Source organism: Aptenodytes patagonicus, chromosome 2 (assembly GCF_965638725.1).
Source record: "Aptenodytes patagonicus chromosome 2, bAptPat1.pri.cur, whole genome shotgun sequence".
NCBI classification, from domain to species: domain Eukaryota; kingdom Metazoa; phylum Chordata; class Aves; order Sphenisciformes; family Spheniscidae; genus Aptenodytes; species Aptenodytes patagonicus.
Genome location: NC_134950.1, coordinates 18030362 through 18052582, shown reverse-complemented (window position 1 = coordinate 18052582; position 22221 = coordinate 18030362). Strand labels below are relative to the sequence as shown.

The 22221-nt window shown below is 34.2% G+C and overlaps 1 protein-coding gene across 1 annotated transcript in view; it reads right to left on the bottom strand.

Moving 5' to 3' along the window:
* CSMD3 (CUB and Sushi multiple domains 3) overlaps positions 1-22221 on the bottom strand; it is an 823344-nt gene that overhangs the window by 98411 nt on the left and 702712 nt on the right. The window contains exons 45-50 of the mRNA XM_076329214.1: positions 19801-19946; positions 17034-17114; positions 15769-15882; positions 9588-9776; positions 9075-9221; positions 5763-5951 (exon numbers count right to left, since the gene is read on the bottom strand). Coding sequence (XP_076185329.1) covers positions 5763-5951; positions 9075-9221; positions 9588-9776; positions 15769-15882; positions 17034-17114; positions 19801-19946 — 866 coding nt within the window. The remainder of the gene's footprint in view (positions 1-5762; positions 5952-9074; positions 9222-9587; positions 9777-15768; positions 15883-17033; positions 17115-19800; positions 19947-22221) is intronic.

Below are 22221 nucleotides of genomic sequence, written 5' to 3'. Positions count from 1 at the left end.
TGTGAAAAGATCAAGACAAGTTATTGCCACATCTGACAACTTGACAGGATAAAAATGACAAATATGGAACATCCAAAGTGCCCAAAAAACAGGTCTATCACAGAAATGTTTGGTCATTATATGTCAGCTTGGACAGTATTGCCAATCAACATTGTAATTGTAATTGCAACTGAAACATTAAAATCTATTCTTTGTTCAAAAACTTCAGAACACAGTTCCAATTCCAAAGATATACACATACAGCCCTTGGAAGACTTTAATTTTATTAGTTCTCAAAGACCACCAGTCTAAAGACTTATCTGAAATTTTAGAAATTATTATTAGACCAGGATGAAGTTCTTAAATACTCTTCATTAAATGTTAAGGCACCATTCAAAGTTTCTGTGATGGCAATTTCCCAAACAGAAATCAGACTATTCATCCTATAAAGGACCTCCAATCCTTGGATTTGCTCTGCCTCACTTAAGAACAACAACACTTAGCAGATGTAGCTACCTTTCACATCTCAGGGATATGAGAAAAAAATTGAGTATCAATGCAGACATCAGTCTAGAGCCGATAACATTTACCAGGAGCATTTCAAACATAGGCAAGACTACTGAAAATATTCAGTGACATACTCCTCTAAACTTAACTACTTGGACATTTAACTTGTGAAGAATTAAGAAATTTTATGAAAACTAAATTTCATTTAGATTGCCTTACAAATCACTTTAAAGGATGCCAACTATGTTTTTGGCATTTAATAAGTTATTGAGTTTTCACACCTGTCCCGATACAGTCAAGCATTTGAAAATAGACAGAAGTCTATTTTGAATAAATACAAAACTAATACATAGATATATTAATTGTTCTAATGTATATGAATATGACTATCTCAAACCTATAGCCATGTCTAAAAAAATGTAAAGGTAGAAGATATTATGCACATCAGATATTCGTTCCAGACCACTACAAATGTACTTCAGCCTAATTTTTGAGAAAATCATAACTCATCAGGTATCATATGTAACCAGGTATTCTTGATATTCTCTTTTTTTTGTAATGCTTTACTATAATCTGCATAACAATCACCAGTTATGCAACACTTATGTCTGCTGTTACGGACAATTTAGATTACTGAGCTAGAGAATTCTTCTGGATATAGTGCTATGTTTTAAACTTTACTTACTTAACATCTCTACCTAGAATTCCTGTAAAAGCATTTGCCTGTTATCCATATATGCTATTATAAAATATTAATACTGGTTTCTGATGAGGCCTGTGTGAGAAATGTTTATTTGCAAGAGAAATATTGCATAATTAAAACCAAGAATCATGTAATGTTGGGATAAAAAATTAAAAAGTAAAAAAAATAACTGGGAGAAAAATGAATGTTTTAAAACACTTTGAATCTTCTGATATCTACGATCAGTTGTAAATATTCAATCATTTATATGAATTCATGTTAATTCTTGTATTCAGATAGATCATTGTAAATCTATTCATTCATTAAAAAGTTTATCATAATCAGACCTCATAATTTAGTTAACCATGGGAATCTTTTATTGACTTGTGATCAGAGGCTTAATATCATTAAAACTGAGATGGATACATGAATGACAACACTCACATTTTGATTCATTTAATGTATGTCTATATAAACAGAACAGTTAATATCTAAAAGTTAGAACAGCAGAAGTTTGTAATTAATTTGTACTGTTGTTACCATTATACTAATACAATATTAGATTTTGAAGCAGTATCCTTTTACTTCTTTTCATGACAGAGGAAGGGTGCTTTTATATTAACTTTGAAACAGGTTTCAGGTAATTGCTGAAGTCTGGCTTGAGGCATTTCTTTTTGATTCCTTACTGCTGCATTGAGTGTCTTCTAATGAGATATGTTTAGTGTTATAAATAATGTAAAAAAGCTTTCATCCAAGGTTAAAGTGTGTATCTGGATTTTTCAGGTTCTGTCAGTCCTGTAGTGCAAGTGATTTGAAGAATGGCTGGTATTATCTATTTAGAAGTTCAGAGATCAAGATTTCTATTCATATAGGTGTAAGAATGAGAACATTAAAAATTGCTCTAACATTACTCATGAACTTGGAAAAAGAAGCTGTAGTGGAAAAGGCTACTGGCATTCATTGGTTACAGGAGAGGATTCAGAAGTGATAATAATGGTACAGATATAAAATGAAAAATGTAAAGAGAAAGCATTAGTTTAAGTACAGTCATGAAACATTTTGCAGGCAGTAAAAAATGTTTGCCAAGAAATGGACTTAGTATTGCTAAAAAAAAGAACAAACTACCACAAATCACTAGCTGTGCTGATTGTAGAGGTATCATTAAAGAATTCATAAATTTAGAGGCCTTAGATTTCTCATTTCCTATAGGGTAATGCCAGTAACTACTACTGTGATTTGACTGGTAATCTTCATTTAGGGCACAGAAAACAAATAGATGAAAATGAGATGCATTGTTTCTAAAGAAATTGCAAATATCCCTTGCACTGCTAGGTAAAAAAAAAAAAGCCTAATACTTTTTTTTGCTGTGTTAAATGGTCATCTGTGGCAATCCTACATTCAGATGTGTGAAAGAACTGATAAAAATGGCTTTGCTAGTAATGCTATGAATGACAGAGAATGTGAAGTAGAAGGTAAGACTGTGACATTGTCATTTGATATCATCTGGCATAATAGTTGGTAAATTCTGACTGACAATTATAGTAGTTGTTAAAACAATGTTCATCCTCTATAACATGAAGTTCTAAAAACCACTAGCCCATACTTAAAAGAATTAGAACTACTTTGTGGTGAAGCTGTACTGCTCAGCAGTAGGGGGAATGGCAAAGCCCTTGTGTCTTGTAAATATCCTCTGTGAAAGAACATGAGAGATATTGATGGTGTTCTCAACCTTTTGATACAAGAGATCATATCATAAATCTTCTGTATTATCCAGGTATAGGGGATAATTTTCACCTCCGCAAAACAACAGGAAGCTTAGATGTATGACATATGTACGGAAGCAGCTTATTCCTGTGGTTTTTTGCAGTAATAATGTGTCTTTAGGTTGAATCTGAAGAATTTGCTGTTGTGAGTTGCAGCTACATATAATGGCCACAAACCACTTTCTGTGCACAAGGACTTGCTGGAATTGAATAAAGTTATAGAATCATAGAATCATAGAATCATTGAGGTTGGAAAAGACCTCTAAGATCATCAAGTCCAACCATCAACCCAACACCACCATGCCCACTAAACCATGTCCCTAAGCGCCTCATCTCCACGTCTTTTAAATACCTCCAGGGATGGGGACTCAACCAATTCCCTGGGAAGCCTGTTCCAGTGTTTCACCACTCTTTCAGTAAAGACATTTTTCCTTACATCCAATCTAAACCTCCCCTGGCGCAACTTGAGGCCATTTCCTCTCGTCCTATCACTTGTTACTTCGGAGAAAAGACCAACACCCACCTCGCTACAACCTCCTTTCCGGTAGTTGTAGAGAGCGATGAGGTCTCCCCTGAGCCTCCTTTTCTCCAGGCTAAACAGTCCCAGTTCCCTCAGCCGCTCCTCACAAGACTTGTGCTCCAGACACCTCACCAGCCTTGTTGCCCTTCTCTGGACACGCTCCAGCACCTCAACGTCCTTCTGGTAGTGAGGGGCCCAAAACTGAACACAGTATTCGAGGTGCGGCCTCACCAGTGCTGAGGACAGGGGCACAATCACTTCCCTACTCCTGCTGGCCACACTAGTTCTGATACAGGCCAGGATGCCATTGGCCTTCTTGGCCACCTGGGCACGCTGCCGGCTCATGTTCAGCCGGCTGTCAACCAGCACCCCCAGGTCCTTTTCCGACAGGCAGCTTTCCAGCCACTCTTCCCCAAGCCTGTAGCGCTGCATGGGGTTGTTGTGGCCAAAGTGCAGGACCCGGCACTTGGCCTTGTTGAATCTCATACAGTTGGCCTGGGCCCATTGATCCAGCCTGTCCAGGTCCCTCTGCAGAGCCTTCCTACCCTCGAGCAGATCAACACTCCCGCCCAACTTGGTGTCATCTGCAAACTTCCTGAGGGTGCACTCAATCCCCTCATCCAGATCATCAATAAAGGTATTAAACAAGACCGGCCCCAGTACTGAGCCCTGGGGAACACCGCTCGTGACCGGCCGCCAACTGGATCTAACTCCACTCACCACAACTCTCTGGGCCCGGCCGTCCAGCCAGTTTTTGACCCAGCACAGAGTACACCTGTCTAAGCCGTGAGCCGCCAGCTTCTCGAGGAGAATGCTGTGGGAGACAGTGTCAAAGGCCTTGCTGAAGTCCAGGTAGACCACATCCACAGCCTTTCCCTCATCCACTAGGCGGGTCACCTGGTCATAGAAGGAGATCAGGTTGGTCAAGCAGGACCTGCCTCTCATGAACCCGTGCTGGCTGGGCCGGATCCCTTGGTTGTCCCGCTCATGCCTTGTGAGCGCCCTCAAGATGAACCGATGTTCATACCATGTATCAAAGTTAGCTCTCATTAAATGCATAATTAAAACTAACTGTTATTCAATTAATACATACATTAAATAATCTTCAATACACTAACAGTTGGTACCAACAGTCTTTGTACTTGATCAGATACCATCAGATTACTAAGCCCTTAACTCCACTTGTTCCTAAAGTATTATCTGAGTATTGCAACTATTTCCATTACTGAACTCTGCTCAGTATGTTGAGAATAATTACCTGCTGTTTGAATTTGGTAAGTTGTTTGTTTAGGGTTTTTTTCATTCCACGTTATTTGATACATCTTATTAACAGTCTGATCAAGTTCTACAAATAACTGTCATGAAAGCAGTCCTTAGATAACTGATGAAAGAGCTAAAGAATGATATGTAGCAAATGCACTGCCTGTACTTTTTTTCTTTTTGAACATTTTAAGTTTTTAAAAATACAGGCACACTTTTTATATATTAATAGAAATTTATCGAAAAGCTTTGAAACTGAGATTGTTTCACCTTTGACAAAGGTTAGGCAGTTTTGCTTTAGAAATATACAGTTCAAAGAATTTTTGTCAAAAAAACCTCATGGGAAATTAACATGGAACATTCCTACAGCATTTATCTCCACTGGTCAACAGGAACAAAATGCACATATTTTGAATAAATATATCTGCAACTTCTCATGAAAAAAAAAATTCTAATAGTTCATTGGAGTGACATAGGTAAGTTATCAGAACAATAGCATTCTTCTCAGGAAAGGAAGAATTAGAATACAGTTACGATGGGTAATAAATAACCATTTCCTTTTCCTTGTTAAGTAGAATATGTTTTGCTTTTATAAGGCAGAAGAAACTAAATACACAGTTAACCCAATGAATTATCTTTTAAATTTCAATTTGAACTGCAAAAGATTAGAATGGCATCATAGGCAATGCTTTTTTGGTCCAGTTTCCTGTTTTTTATATAGTTCTTGGATCATGATAAATGAACTTTATTAAATATTCAGTTTTAAATTAACTTTTTGAAAAATTTCATACTTTAAATTTGTGGGTTTTTTTCCCTCACAGTGATGTAGATTTTTTGTAGTATCTGCCAGTCTTAGCAAATTCTGTTGAAATAGTTTCTTAAAAATACATTTGTTTTGTAAGTTTTACTAAGTAGAAAAATTTTGGTACAGAGGCATGACCATTAAATGATTACCTGTTATTCATTTTAAGTTAGAAAACTGATGGCTTATATTAGAAAAAGAAAAAAAAGAGTTTCTTAAGGTGTATTATTTTATAATGAAAGAATTTACCTTGACAAGCTGGGACTGGAACATCCCATGAGTAATAACCATATGGAGACTTCCTGCATACAGCAGTACTTTTCCCAATGAGCCGAAAACCTCGATCGCAAGCCCAGCGAACCATACTGTTGAGCTGTCCACCTGTCTGACTGACGATGAAACCATGTGGAGGGGACTCTGGAGTACTACAGTAGAGAGCTTTAAACATAAATATTGAATAAATAACAGATGCATTTAGAATCCAGATGACAATTCTTGACAAATTCTTGTTAAATTCAGTGGACATCTGATAACAAGCTGAGAAAACATCACTAAAAGTTGTTCTATTTTGTATCATGATCATGCACGCATCAAGCAATTTCACTAAGTATAAAGGTAAAAGAATAGGGCTCTATAAGGACTTCAGGTTTTAGTAGCCTCTGTCCTGGTTTCGGCAGGGATAGAGTTAATTTCCTTCCTAGTAGCTGGTACAGTGTTTTGGATTTGGGATGAGAACAAAGTTGATAACGCACCGATGTTTTAGTTGTTGCTAGGTAATGCTTACACTCGCCAAGGACTTTTCAGCTTCCCATGCTCTACTGACTGAGAAGGCTGGAGGTGCACATGAAGCTGGGAGGGGGCACAGCCAAACTGGCCAAAGGGACATTCCATACCATGTGACGTCATGCTCAGTACATAAACTGGGGAAAGCGGGCCGGGGGGGGCCGCTGCTCGGGGTCTGGCTGGGCATCGGTCGGCGGGTGGTGAGCAATTGTACTGTGCATCACTTGCTTTGTGTATTATTATTATTATCATATTATTATTATTATTATTATTATTATTATTATTATTATTATTATTATTATTTTATTTCAATTATTAAACTGTTTTTATCTCAACCCATGAGTTTTTCTAACTTGTGCTCTTCCAATTCTCTCCCCCATCCCACCGGGTGGGGGGGAGTGAGCGAGCGGCTGCATGGTGCTTAGTTGCCAACTGAGATTAAACCACGACAGCCTCAAAGGAAATATAGTGATAGCTCACTTCTGTAACTTTTTTTTCACCATCTTCTTTTTTAAACCAAGCAAGCTACAGAATTTTAGTTCATGATGAAATTTATTGCAATTGTATAAATTTCAGTAGTATACAGTATTTTTTTTTGAGAAGGAAACATCAAGGGCATACTGCACATAATTCTTTTCAAATAATCTTTTCCTTCTGGTCCTAACTAAGTTATTTCTTTCAAGTTCTGTGATACAATGAACTGAAGTGAACTAGCAAATCTAAAATAGATTTTAATCATATTTATAAGTGTCACCATAAATCCATGGCAAAAACACTGAATCTGCTTTTTTTGTGTGTGTGTGATTTATTTAGAACACAAAAAGTCCTACAGAAGTCTTATTTAGATACTATGAAAAAAAAATTCAGAAATTTTTATGAAAGCCAGAAGGTCTTTAAGAGACATTAAAGATTTCTTATTTATTATGCTGTCATTATGCTTATATTTCTTTTAACTCCCTTGTTCATTAAGTTCATGAGTACAAAGTCACTTGGTTTTGGTTACCTTGCCAAAGGAGTGGACCAGAAGGGACTTACAACCTGGTAGCCAGTTTAAGATAATTTTTTTTTTTTTAAGAATTTAACTTTGTCGCTGATCGTTTTGGTTCAATGATGAGCCAAGACTGGTTAGCCAAGATGGCCATTTTCCCATTTTGTAGGAAAGAAAATTAAGTTGGAAGTTTGTTTCCAAGTGCTTCCTTCATGCTTTGAAGAAATGTTGGTAACTATTGGTATGTATTTTCTCAGGCAAATAACGAACAAGTGAAGCAGCACTTTTCTAAGCCTTTCCATGTCCCATGATTTACTTCATGTCAATAGTTTTCCCAGGCAAAGGCTTACTCTGATCAGGATGGAGTCATGTGGCTGTTTGTATACTTTTTATTAAAGCAAGCAGCAGAATGAGAAGCACCGCCATATCTTTCAGAGCACATACTATGAAAATATTTTCTTCCTTACACTAAATTGCTCCTGCCTTATACTCTTTGAAGAACCAGACATACAGACACCTCTACTTCTTTAGTGTATAAGAAAATATACCGGTATTTTCTGAGAGATACAGATCACTAGTAAATATTTCTTGTCTATCTCTCAATAGTTCTCTCACTGCCAGTAGGGAAAGAGTTTTAAGAACTTTTCTTTCTTTTTTAACAGATCCAACAGGTACTACAGGCAATGAGAATAGGTACCATACAATATTTTGTGTCTAGCCAACAGTGAATTTTGTCTAGCTATACAACAAACATTTTACCTCTGAGAAAACTGTCCTCTCCTAAAGGGAAAGATGACACTGATACCATTTTACAGACTGTTGTGAGCCTAATTATTTTTCTGCAACAGTGAAGTAGCCAAAAATTGAGTGAGGAAAAACAAAAAAACACAGCAGAAAGAAGAATTTTATATTTATTCTCTATTGCTTTCTCCACTTCATAAAGTGAAATTCTTTTATGCCAATAACTTCTCTAGTATCTACAGATGCTATCCCAAATACTTTTCATTCTGTCTGTGTATTCATGCTGTCCCTGGTATTTCATGTCTTTGGTCATGATAAAAAACCCAAATATAGATTTTGTGTAATTGCTGTAAATTGCAACAGATCTACTTTAGCTTGATTAATGAATATTATTATCCTGTAAAAATGGGTATTATATAATAATTCTATAAAAGCAATTATACAAAAATCAAGCTTTGTTAAGTATCATCTTCACGCACTATTCATAAATATGTTCATTTGAATTAATATCACACACAATGTTGGCTTTTTTGACATACTAATTGATCTCTTCTAATATGGTTTGCTGCTTCTGTTGAACCTTAAATTAAAGAGTTCAATCCTTCAGGGTCTCACATTTTTCCACCTTATAGCTGCTCACTCCTGCCTTGTTGCCACCTCTTCCTCTGTCCCACTAAAACTGTTAATGATGAATTGCATAAAGATCCAGTATAAAGAACAGAGGCACATGAGTGCAAATAAACGTTGGGAAGGAGAAGAGGGAAGCTGCTTTTTTATCTTTAGTACTGGTTTATGCCATTTTAAAGTCCTGGGAAACATTTGCTTAAATCTCTATAGAGCACATGTGTTTCATATATCCTACTTAAGGTGTGTGGCGTTTTTTTCCTCACAAGATCAGTATCATCACATTCGTATATAAAACAGATTGGATTTTCTTTCAGTCTGGACAATTAATGTTACAAAATATAGCTTACATTACCCTTTTCACATAAATAAATATGTTCCATATTGAAATTTTATACACATTAAAGAACGTCTGATTTACATACCTATATATCTTATCCTGAAACCTTTTTTATTGGTGCCATGATCTGCCGACCACCGGAGAAATACTTCATGGCCATTGCTGGTTATATTTAGAGAAGACGAATAGTCCCCACTGAGAGAAATGAGCAATGGGCTATGACTATTTGGTCCTTGATACAAGGAAGAGACAAAAAAAAAAAAAAGAGTTACAAAGTTTAAAATAACACACAATAAACTATATGCATACAATTAATATACGTAGAAAACATCCTCCAAGCAAATGGTAAATTAAATTATTTCTAAACATAGTTAATACAGTACAATTTTGAAACACAGTAATCCAACAGTTCTTTTTAGCACAACAAATCCAAATAATTGCTTATTTAAGATTTTTTAGTGCTCAGTTGCCGACTGAGGTTAAACCACGACAACTGACAAATGGTGGTATGCATAAACAATAACGATTACACAGATGCAATGTAAAAATACACATATAGAGAAAAAGTATCATCCAAAGTTGTGCATCCTATAGTTACCATCAAACACCTCAAGTATATCAAATTCCTTTTCTGTCTGGAAGAACTCGAAGAACATGCTGATATTATAACCCTTTTCCACAGTAATGGTCCACGCACACATCTGGAGATTTGGGTAGCTGTCAGGATATCCAGGGCTCAGTATTACTCCTGTTGAATCCAGACGCATTTCATTGGCTGGACAGAGCACTGTGAAACAGAAAGATTGGTAAAAAAATCTAAAGCCCACTATTTGTTTTACGTGATTGGCAAGATTTTCCTGAGTTTAAAAGATCTGCATAACTCATTTTATTTCCATAAATACAGAAAGACTGACCACATATTAGAAACAAAGTCAGTTATTAGAAAAAGAATCTAAAGTAATGTTTCTCTTGAAAATAAGCCCTGCAACCCTCAGAAGTTATCAATTCATGACATTATTCTTCTTTCATTCTCTAGAAGATAAGACATTCTTGTTGGCTGTGCTTAAGTACTAAATTGTTGCATTGTTCAAACAGTGAACCATAGACTTTTTTTTTCCCCTCAGATTACTATTACCGTCAGCAATAATGCCAGGTAAAGTCTTGCACTGAAAGCAAAACTTGAAGACACTGTGATTTTTGGTTGTCAGTTTCTAAATAAAGAATAATCAATCCCTCCCACAGTCTGTATAAAGAGCACCTAAATTTTGAGGTCCTCAATCAAGCTCCAAGAACGTTGATGTACCTACACACAATGTAAGCACTATTCAGACATGGTGCCTTTGGTCTAGAAAATAAAAGACACACTTCAGGCTGACATTTTGTTGCTAATTAAACAAGTACTAATTAAACAAGAACATGACTTGTGCTAATCCAGTTACCTAGTTTTTAGATCCATAGAAACCTCAGAAAATGCTAGGTTATTGCCTTTATATGCAATAAAAAACACTTGAAATACTATTTTTCCTTCACCACACCTAATACAATCCCATTTCTTTCCTATCTCTTACTAAAAGATGCAGCAGAGTTCTTAAAATCAAAGCCTATGACTAGCAGTCAAGACATTGGTGTTATAATCCTGAATGAGCTAGAGAATCTCAGGCTGACTTTGGGCAATTCATCTAATTGCTCCTCCTTTTAAAAACAGGTACAACAGTTCACCATATAACAAATATTTTCGGAGGAAATAAAAATCAAATTAGGAGGGAAAAAAAAAGGCGATTTCTGCCCCACTTAAAAGTAAAAATCCAAATATCACCCTGATATTTATTTATTTATTTAAACTCCATATTTCTCATCATCCTTCAGTTCTTTGGTAAGCATAACAGATGTGTAACTGTGTCATATATGTTATGTGCATATTGAATCTATATCTACAAACCACTTCCTTTTTATTAAATCTTTGTATGAGATATTTTTGGTTATACATTCACATTTCTATTGAACTCTCAAGTTCAGACAACCGGATACTTTCCTCCTTCTAACACAGAGACAGACTATTTCCCTGATGAGTAGATGTAAGTCAGCTGAAGAAGAAATTATAAAAATCTGAAGTTCTTAATTGCTGACAGCCTTTTTCCCAAATTTAACTCTAGGAAGTAAGAAAAGAAACATACTTTACCCTTTTCTCTAAAATATTGCTGGGAGAGGCTAGACCCCACAACATAAGAGGGATATTTCCTGCAGGGATAAAAGATGACACCTGCTCCATCCCTGCTGACTTCTTCAGCAGGTATTGCCTATCATACCTTCACCTTAATCTAAATAATTATTTTTTCTTATATTCCACATCATATTCTGAAGTTATTAATCTTCCACTTACAGCTGTGCTGGAAAACCTGATTTAGTTGAAGATGTCCCTGCCCATGGCAGGGGGGTTGGACTAGATGACGTTTAAAGGTCCCTTCCAACCCAAACTATTCTATGATTCTATGATTCTATGAAAATACATAGTAGCTCTGGCTATTCTTAATTGTCATAGTTTCAGGAGGGATAGAGGATGCTAGCAGGATAAATGCTACTTTGTAAGTTATCACCACTATTTAAAGTAGCTGCTGAAATTGGGCAAAATGGTGTTTAAAAGTATGATGAAGAGGCTTGATTTTTAATTTATCTGGATTCACTAGATCTACACAGAATAACAATCTCATTAAATAAAAATATTTGATATTACCATGTTATTGGAACTTTTTTCAAGAACTGGTTTTGCTTCATGATATATGAACTAGTGCCTACAGTTTATTCAGAACTGAGCACTGCTAAACAGGAGCCTTAAAAATCTGGGGTTTATATTAAAAACTAACACTTCCATGAAAGTGAGTTAGTACTGAGCCATTACAAGTTACACAAAAAAATAATAGGATCTTAGATTTCTCAAGAACACTGAAAATAATATTGGCTTATTAAATACAAAGATCAGATTTTTATGGGGAAAAAGTCATTGGACTATGAAGAGAGACAGAGAACACAGAAAAGCAGAGGAAGAGAGAGAAAAAGAACGATCATCTTCATAAACAAAACTCATAAGAATCATAAATCATAGAATGGTTTGGGTTGGAAGGGACCTTTGAAGGTCATCTAGTCCAACCCCCTGCCATGGGCAGGGACATCTTTCACTAGATTAGGTTGCTCGAAGTCACATCCAACTAGACCTTGAAAACGAGAAAGGAATCTGTCCATATAAATAGTCATCTCTCACTTTCAAAATTAACATCTAATTGCTAAATTTAAATAGTTGTTTCTCATGCCCTGTATTTGTCTCAATTAATCAAGAAGAGATTGAATATAACACCTCCACTCCACATGAGAAAACTTATAGGGCTAGAATCTGACTGTCAAACTACAGTGCTGGACCAGTTGTGATACAGACTATCTCAAGCAAATGAAAGAACTGATCTTCTCAAGCTTTATATGTACATACATATATATATAAACACACAGAGAGAGGTGTGGCAGGAAGGCAGGAAGAGCATCGCAGTCATCTGGCTGCACTAGGTTATTTACAGCTAGTTTTGCTGTCTCCATGTGGTTCTGCTTTGCAAACTTTCCTCAATTTCAGGATCTCCAGGTAAACATCCTTCAGGAATTTTATAGAGAGCTTAAAGACTTATTTCTGTACAATGTATTCCCTTGGGAATCGGGTAGCTAATTTTTTTATGAATCTGAGCTAATGTAGCTGAGATATAGCTGAGAGTCATCATTCAAGAATTTTCTCAAGGTCCTCTAATTATCATGCAAAATACAGTTTGAATCTTCTTACTCTGAAGCTTTCATTTTATCCTGAAAGTAGAAGCTAATTTCAAGGAAAATTAAGGGCAAAGTTACATGCGGCGTATGGGGAATACTCTATTTTAACAAAAGAAGATGATAAGCATTGGCATAAGCTTGTGGAAGTTAGTGATTATTTTCTAATCTAAAGAAAAAAATCTTCAAGAGTTTTAAGAAATGGTCATCCAACTGATACACATCAGAGAAAAATAGAAAAAAAAGCAACATAGTTTTAAATAGTACTAAATCTGGTGTATACTAACCTGTAACAATTAAAATCACCAAATAAAATCTTAAATAGATTTTGCTTCAATATTTTCTCCTAGGGATACCTCGTTATTGACTACCATATCTTTACTGCAATACATTAGATTCAAAACTAAAATATTGCTATTTAACTTCTGTTCAGCAGCACTCTTCAGATTCAATAAATAAATGAATGTTGAATTTGGGTATTAATTTATTTCAAGTTAAAAATTGAAACAAAATTTAATGAAAACACATTTAACAGTGGCTAAAGTGTCTAACGTATGCACAAGGTTAAGGCAACAGAAGTTAACACTATGAAGTCTAACAATAAACATATGCTCTGCCTGGTGAAAAGTATTAGTAAACTAATACAAATATGAACTAATGGAAGATCTGAGTTTATTCCTTGAGAGTGACTCTTATGTAATATATTATAGCCTGCACAATTAAAGTATGTTAGCCTATACATAAACCAGTGTAGTATAATAAAATCACAAAAGACATAAATTTGAGGCATATAATTTTGCTGCCTCTAGATTCCACAAAGCTCTCTATTGATCTCAGTTTCAATATTGAAATTTAGCTTACGTATTGCTATCTTCAAACTTACACATTATATAAATTAATACAAGAGAAAATTATGTTGCTGATTATTCTAGGTGGTCAGTTTGAATGGTCATTTTAAACATGTTTTAACTAATTCCTTTGATTCTTTCTTTTTTTTTTTATTTTCTGAGTCTACTAACTCTGAAGATTATGTTAATTTAATTCAGCTTTAGACTGAAATTCTAAAAGCACTGATTTAATATTTAGCATTTGATCCAATTTTTAGCATTTATATGTGACAGAGAAAAGATTACCTATGGTAACTGAAGTCATCATTCCTGAGTTTTTGTCTTGGGTTTTGCAATGAATATAAATATGCCTTCAGCAACACATGCTGAGAGAATGCCTCAGGATCAGCACATATGTCTGTTTGTCCTATTTATTATTACATCATTATAACATCTAAAGCAGTGCCTGGAGGTTATTATGGTTTTCCACCCATTAAATGTTATGAGACTGCTGAGTTAGGATTTTAATGTAAACTGGGGTGTTGGAAGCTATTCCTAGACACAATTGTACCTAAATAAATGCATGGATTTTCAGAAATTACCAGTGTTAGAGTTCTTATAAAACTCACAGTTCATGATCACTTTGCATTTTTAAGAACTAGACTTACTGCTACAAATGATTTTGACATTTGCATAGTTTTGTGAATAAAACCAGGGGAAAATAGTTTATTCAGCAGTAGTAGTTGACCTTTCCAGTTTTTCAGGAATGCAGGAAAAGGGTATATTTATAAGACAGTAATTTTTCAACTGTCAGCTGAAAACTGAGTTGAACATTGTAGTCATAATTAAGTTCTAAAAATTAGTATACTGAAGTTTAAATTTGTAACAGCTAAATTGTGCATCAGTTTGAAACTTGACAAATTACTAAGAAAGTCAAATATTAAAGCTTTGCTTGTAAAAGTAGTAGATTTATTCACAATTAATTTACTATTTCCAAATAAATCTTTCATCATGAGTGTTTTATAGATATGCTAATTAATTAAAATTGCAGGGGGGACACACAACATCTGATTGGTAGAAAACCCAGACAGCAGTATTTTTCATTTAATACAAATGTAAATCATCTGCATTTATTATGACTGATTTGGGCAAGTATTTTAATCTTGCAGTAGATGTTAGAATATTAAGCTCAGGAGTAGATGGATCATGAAGGAATATCATAACAACTAGCAGCATTCAAAATGGCTTTTGTTTACCTAAATTATACTTTTATGAGGCTGTGGGGTTTTGGTTTTGTTTTTTTTCCCCTCAAAATGTCTTATAATACATATTTATAACTGTATGTCCTTATTTATCTTTCTGGAAATAAATGGAAGAATTAGTAAGAAAACATAAACACTGAAACTTTAAAGAGGTTACTTTTTTTTTTAAATAAATCATGTGCAAGGTTTATCTCCATTAGCTCCCTAATTGGTTCGGTATGAAAGAAAACTCTCGCATTTTCTTAAAAAAATGGTGGAAAAATTCTGTTCTAGTATAACACATCAAATGTCAGCTTCATAAAGACTGGTTTAAACTGTGATGTTAGTGGTTGGCAGGATTGTAATCTTGTTTCGACCTTAACAATGAGTAGTGTTATATCTCTCTATTCAGAGTTTTCAATAAAAGGAGGAAAACATGAACACACACATACAGAAAACCTATTCTTTAGAATACACTGAATAAAAATGGAAGCACTTAAAGTTGCACTGAAAAATGATGTCATCATCTTGTTCACCCAAATCCATACTATGTTAATTTAGCATTTTTTTAAGTTTCCATATAAATTTTCATACTATTATGTTCTAGATAAAATGAAATAATCTCATTAGTTATTAAATTTAGACTACCTCCAAAAAAAGAACTGTGAAATTCTTTTAACAAAGTAGAGCAGCAGTCCTTTAAACTCATCAAATTCATTAAAACATTACTAATTATTTTGCATTAATATTTGACACATATTCACCATAACAAACAGTGATAATACTGGGAATAGCATCAAAAGTCTGAAATATTTTCAATGTGCCATCCTATGTAAAGAGATAGTGGAGGGTATTTAAGGAATCACCATTCAGCTGGTCTGGCAGGAGGAAAAGAAAAAGGAGAAAAAACCTTGACAAGTAGGTGGTGCTCCATCCATCTGAAGCCTTTCACCTAGTCGGCATGTCAAAATCTCATTACCAACCAATGTAAAGCCTGGTTGACACTGGTATCTTATTATGTCTCCTGTTTGGAAAAACAAAACAAGACAAACCAGAAACAAACAAAAGAAACATTAAACAGCAATTAACTGGGACTTTTAGCTTTGAAAATATTATTGATTAATGAAGTTTCTTGCCACCAGATATAATGGGCTAAATGACCTCTGGCATAAACAACTTTGATTAGTCTAAGAAATGTGGTAAATGAGCATTGTGTTGCACACTATGCTGCATCTATCACTGTTTTCCACCACATTATTAGCTGGATAGTTTGCAAATTTGTCTGGGTTTAACTGATGTTGTGTGAACCATGTGTCACAAAGCTTTAAGCAATATAATTTATTGGATAACCATTAAGGAACTAAATAAAGAGATAAGATCAAGTCAGTAAACCATACAATCCTGAGGGGAAAAAAAAAATAAACAGGAATTGCATTTAATTGATGATATCTAAATTTGTCATGGTAAGAATAAGAAACTGTCATTTTTTAATTAAGAAATTAAAATTTCATGTAGTTTTATGTACCAATAAAAGTAAAAATTTGTACATGCCAGAAGTTCTCTTCGGTCCAGATTACAGAGCGGGGGGGGAAGTCTTTTCTCTTTGTTACCAATATAACTAATCAAATAATGGTATATATTAAAAATAAATTTATTTTTCTTTTCCATAATGTGAGCAAAACTAGCTGGTTTAGACATGTGATGTCAGATCATGTAAGTCATATTTCTTTGAATGACAGGTGGTTAAGTAATATTATTAACATGTCTTAGAAGGTCAGAATATCATCCTCTTCTCAGATCCTCCTAATTTTTACAAATTTGATTTTACCCTTCAGTTCACAGAACCTTAATTCTGGTACAGAATATACCATTGTCCACAAGTTTTTTTGTGGGTTTTGTTTGTTTGTTTCAGTATAAGACAATGTTTTATATTAAAAATTATGAAAAATGTTTTTTAAAATTGATCTATTAGAAAGGAGTTACTGTGTTACTTATATGTGACGTCTGAAACATAGATGGAATTCACGAAGTAAAGGGAAGAGGAATGACTTAAAAATTTCATTTTCAAATCTAACATATTACAGGCATGATTTGCATCCTGAAAAGCAAGAATTTTCTGTGCATAGCACTCCTTTTTTTTGAAACAAATGTTGCTTTTATTTTCTCTTATATTACCTATTTCGAATTCATCGTCCTCAGTTAGAATTTCAGCATTTGGTATATTTGCTGGAGGCTGGCAGACCCGGAGCTGATAGGCTATAAACAGGAAAAAAGCACAGTTGACATTCCCATACTTAGACAGTTAACATAGCTATGCAAACATAGCTGAGTTAATTCCCACATTAACAGGATAAAAAGAAACATCTATTCATTTACTTTGAAACTTTCAAGAGAATCAAAAGAAAGGAAACATATGAATTTCAGAATTAATGAAAAATTGGAAGTTGCATCTGTGTTCTTAATTAGTTATTTAATTTCAGTGGCAAAACCCTCTTCATAGATAACCTAAGAAGCTTAGAAGTGGTTGCCAATTTTCTCACTTAAGTGATTTTGTCTGAATAGCAAATATTTTCTTGTATTGTACAACCGTTGTTTTGTTTCTTTTGGGTTTTTTTACAATACATTTTTACTGCTGAATTCTTCCACTTTTGAAACTTTATAATAAAGACAAATTTTAGAATCCAAAAGATTCTACCCAGAGGCAGCATAACTGATGGACAGAAGCATTATGAATGTGAAATCTCCCAGTAAATGAATAGTTGTGGAGCACATCTCACCTGCAGAGAATAATTCTTCTTTCAAACTTCTCATCTGAAGTCTCACATGAAATATTTTTTTCAGTTTTAACACATGTATGCAACAGCCAGGCAAAATAATTAGGTGAAACAAATGATAAAAAAGACAAGTAGGAAGAGTATGCAGAAGCTGTATAGCTTTTTTTTTTTTACAGACAACCTGTGAGGATGGGCCTGTTTGGACACAGACAAAATTCCCTTCAATCTAAATGCAATTCGGACAGAAAGTTGGCCAAAGAAATCACACTGAAGTATTTATACTGACAGTGTAGTTTTCCAAGTTTTAAGGTGTACGTTCAGGTTGATAATGAATCAAGTATGCCTGGTTTTCACTGATATTACATTTTCATATAGCATTGTTTTATAGCATCTCTCATTAGCAAGGAAACATCATCTACTTATGTCAGATGATGATTCAGCTTCAGTTATACACATCTTTTTTACTTCCTGTGCTTGGATCCTTTAGTAATCAAATTGGTCAAACTTTTGCCAATCACAAAATTTGTATTTTATCCAGGTAAGACCTTTGTTGCTACTAAGTCACACATATTTGACATCTTCCTATTCCGTTCCTTTTTGTGGATCGTATAATGAAGAGCCAACTAAATCAGTGAGTCAGAAAGCTAACAACCTGCCTTAGGATAAAGTAATTTAAAATAAAACACATCAAGCAAACATGGAACACCTGTGTTACTTGCATTTTTTTAAATAATATTAAAAAATCACCAACATAAAAAATGGATTGAATAAACAATTCATATAATTTATCTCAAATGTCTCTCATTTAGGGGTGTCATTCATTTTAATCCCCAAATTATCTATTTTAAATAAATTTGACTCCTCTCACAGCCTTGCCTTTATTGCTATAAATTGTATGTAGCTGATATGAATGATCACACACTCAAGGACACAGAGATTTATTTATCTTGACAACATCAATCCAAAGTTTCTTCATTAATAATCCTTTGTGCTGCTCAGTTTGCATCTTTATTACACATTAGAGCCCACACTTGTGGAATGACAATTTCCACAATAACAAAAGAAACAAGTACAAGGAGATCAAGTTCTTTAGAGACAATTTATTACTAGGTATCACCATTTTTAAATGTGTTTGGTCATATACTGGTATATTCATATATATCCATACATATCAATTCATATATTGATGAACACAAAGGGTCAGTTTGTCCTTCACAAACTGCTACATGCAATATAGATGCCCAGATTTGGAATGAAAATTCTGACCCCCCTCTGCCCAATCCTACTGGAGTCTATACTCCATAATCAATTCAAGTGCTGTTGCTGCTGTTTTTTAAATTGTGGGATTTAGGTCTTTTTTCTTTTGCTTTGTTTTGTTTAGATTAAAGTTCCTTTAATCCCTCCAGTTCTGTCTATCTGTAGTCACCTTGGTCTTTACTAAGTCAAAAAGAAAGCTTTCTACTCCTAAAATCTGATCAGGATCCAGAAAACAGATTGTAGTCTGTACATGTTTCCTTGAATAGTCAATCCAACAGGCATTCACAGGGCACCTAAAAATACCCTTGCTTCTGAATCTGTTTCTATCTGAATGATAGGAATGCAAGAGAACACTTGGCCACAGAAGGTTTGAATAACCACAAAAAGATGGCGAACTTGGTGCATTAATACTTATGCATTTTCATTCAGTCAGTATTTAATTCAAAGGTAGTTTAACGATAACTACACAGTATAGTTCACTATCATTGAACTCTCTAGAACAAGAGTACTTTCTTCACAATATTCAGATATCTACAAGACATTTAATGACCCCCACAAACATTTAGATTACAAAGGAATTTTACAAGCATTGTAAGCAGTGAGAAGATGAGCACCTTGAACTGCAGGGTCTTGATGCTACCTTCTTTGCTGATGTCTCTTCACAGTGCATTCTTTTTTTGCTTGACTACTAGTAAATTTAATATCTGGTCAAAAAAATAGCTTGTTTTCATTATTCATATTAGTCTTTCATATGTTTTCATTACCCTAGTGGTGGTCAGTTATATTAATAATAGCATTATATTAATAATAATAAACTTCTTAGAAAAAGTAATTTAAATTAATTTTTTCATTAATTTTCTTCCTGCAGTAATCAGTACAGACAGTGAAAAAGTGCACGTTGTCACACTTACCATGGTAACTAAGTACAAAGAAGCCACTGGTAGTAAAGTCACTGTGGAACTTGATCAGAATCTGATTGGAAGTGCTATAGACTGATTCTAATGCAGTATTGCCACTAAATTGTCCAATTTGAGGAGAAGTTTGGTCTGGTCCATCCCTAAGAAAAACAGATACCAAAAGACTTTTTTTCCCAAACAAATAATTTAATGTCTCCAAATTTTAATATAATGTAGTAAAATTTCTCTAGATTACTCTAAAAGGCATGAGTCATCTAAAATCAGATAAAACAGACATTAAGGGCTGAAAGAGATTTGAAATTCTCTATGTGGATTGGAGTAAAGCAGGTAGTAGCTTAGAGGACCATCAAAATTTATTGGAAAGCAAGATGCTCCATTCAACCACCTTTTGGAAGCAATATTCTTATTTTTAAATAAAAATTGCAGGAAGCTCAAAATGATTGAATTTGTGATCGTATTTGCCACAAACTCTGTTCACATTTACTTATCTATGCTTTCAAATGTGGCTATCAGAAAATAAATAAACCTAAAACTGCTTATCTCCCCCAGTGTTTTGAATTTGGTCATTTCTAGGAAAATTAAGAGATGAAAACTATTTAATTTTTAAAAGACAATGAGTGAATATTGGCTTCACTAAAAATAAACCCAAAATGCTTATACTCTACTGAATACAAGATTCCACTTGAAATCTGAATGTGGGCATTTATAAATGCAGATTTTATTTATAATGATTATTTTAAGGATGCTACTTTTAGAAATTCTCTAATGTCGGAATTTTTTAACCTAACTTTTTGCCCTCCACAATTAAATGCTATAATGCTATCATTTATAATTTATAGTACATATGGACACATAAGAATTCATTTGAAGTTTGTTTTTATGACTAGTTTAGAGTTTTCTGAACCAATTTCTTGCTGAGAGAGCAAGAAACTATGACACAGTTGACTAATTTCTTAAATCCTTGTTCACATACATTGATCGATATTTTGTACTATTTAGTATTAGACAATACATCTACTGCTGGTAGATCCCTTCTACCTTATGGAAGAATGAAATACTCATTTCAATAGAAAAATTAAATCAAAGTTAGTACTAAACAATAGTGGAACAGTACAGAGGACAAAATCATGATGCAAGGGAATTAAATTTTTGTACCCACTTCCTTCTAGATCAGAATTGATGAACTTTAAAAGTTTAAATTTTCTAATTGTTGTTGGCATATTTTAACTGAAAATAATTTCTAAATAAAATCATAGATTTTTTTTTTGAAAATTTTGCAGTAATACATTTGTCCAAATTCTCGTGCATTGCCCCTTCCCCTTCTGTTTTATCAGGGTAATAGTATGATTTGAAGAAACATTTGAATTGTGAATAAAATGATTTTTTTCCATTGGAAATGGCTATAAAAATTTCTGATTAGTTCTGTAAATAAATAATATCCCAGAAGTGGCATAAGCTATTTAATTATATAGCCATCAGGTATATGTATCAGCTTATACAGGTATATAAATCATACATAAGTAACAACACGCATGATATATACATGAACAGCATGATAGATGCTTTGATTTCAGAACATTGTCCTAAAAGTGTTGTTAATCTAAAAAAAAATCAGCAAAAAACACATAATGAAATAAAACTGAGGTTTTACCTTTGTCATGGTATATACAATTACTTTTACTGTAAGAACTAAGTTTGTAACACAGCCAGGACTACAACTGAAAGCACATGAAATCACTTGGTAGAAAGGAAGAGCCGAATGGAAGCACTAGAAGTGGATAGTAGTGTTCTAGTTTGTGTGGGATGAAATAGAGAAAAGATGTCTGTATGCACACAAAAGTATAATTTAATTCAGGAAAGATTCTGAAGGTCAGCCTAAATTTGATATACAAAACAAGTGGTGAAGAGTTAAAGGGATTCAAAATTATCTGTTTTTTGTCAAAGCAATAGTCTGGGTACATATTCTGATCAAATTTTGGCTAGACTTTAAGGCAAAGCAATCGAGTATCTGGGATGCAGGACAAGACAGTTTGTAGTACACAAGATGAAAAAAACCCAGGACCTACAGAAATGATCACAAAAGTGTATAGAGTATAAACCGTTCAATGTTTAGGAAAGTAGGAATGAAATCCTGCGTTATATGAATTTACATGAATTAGGTTTCTGTGCAACAGAAACATAAAATGAATAGTTAATATTCCAAATTGCCTCTCATTAGTTTACACCACTCAGACTAGAAGACTACTCTCTCAACCTGCGGATTTTCAATCTGCAGATTCAATAATCAGTGTATCGTTTTAGGTAAGCTTCCAAAAGGTCTTAGCCACTGTTGAAATGTCTAGGAAACTCACTGGTAACAGTTTCAAAATTACTACAGGAGTTGTTACACTTGGTTACAGCCTCCTGCCTTTACTA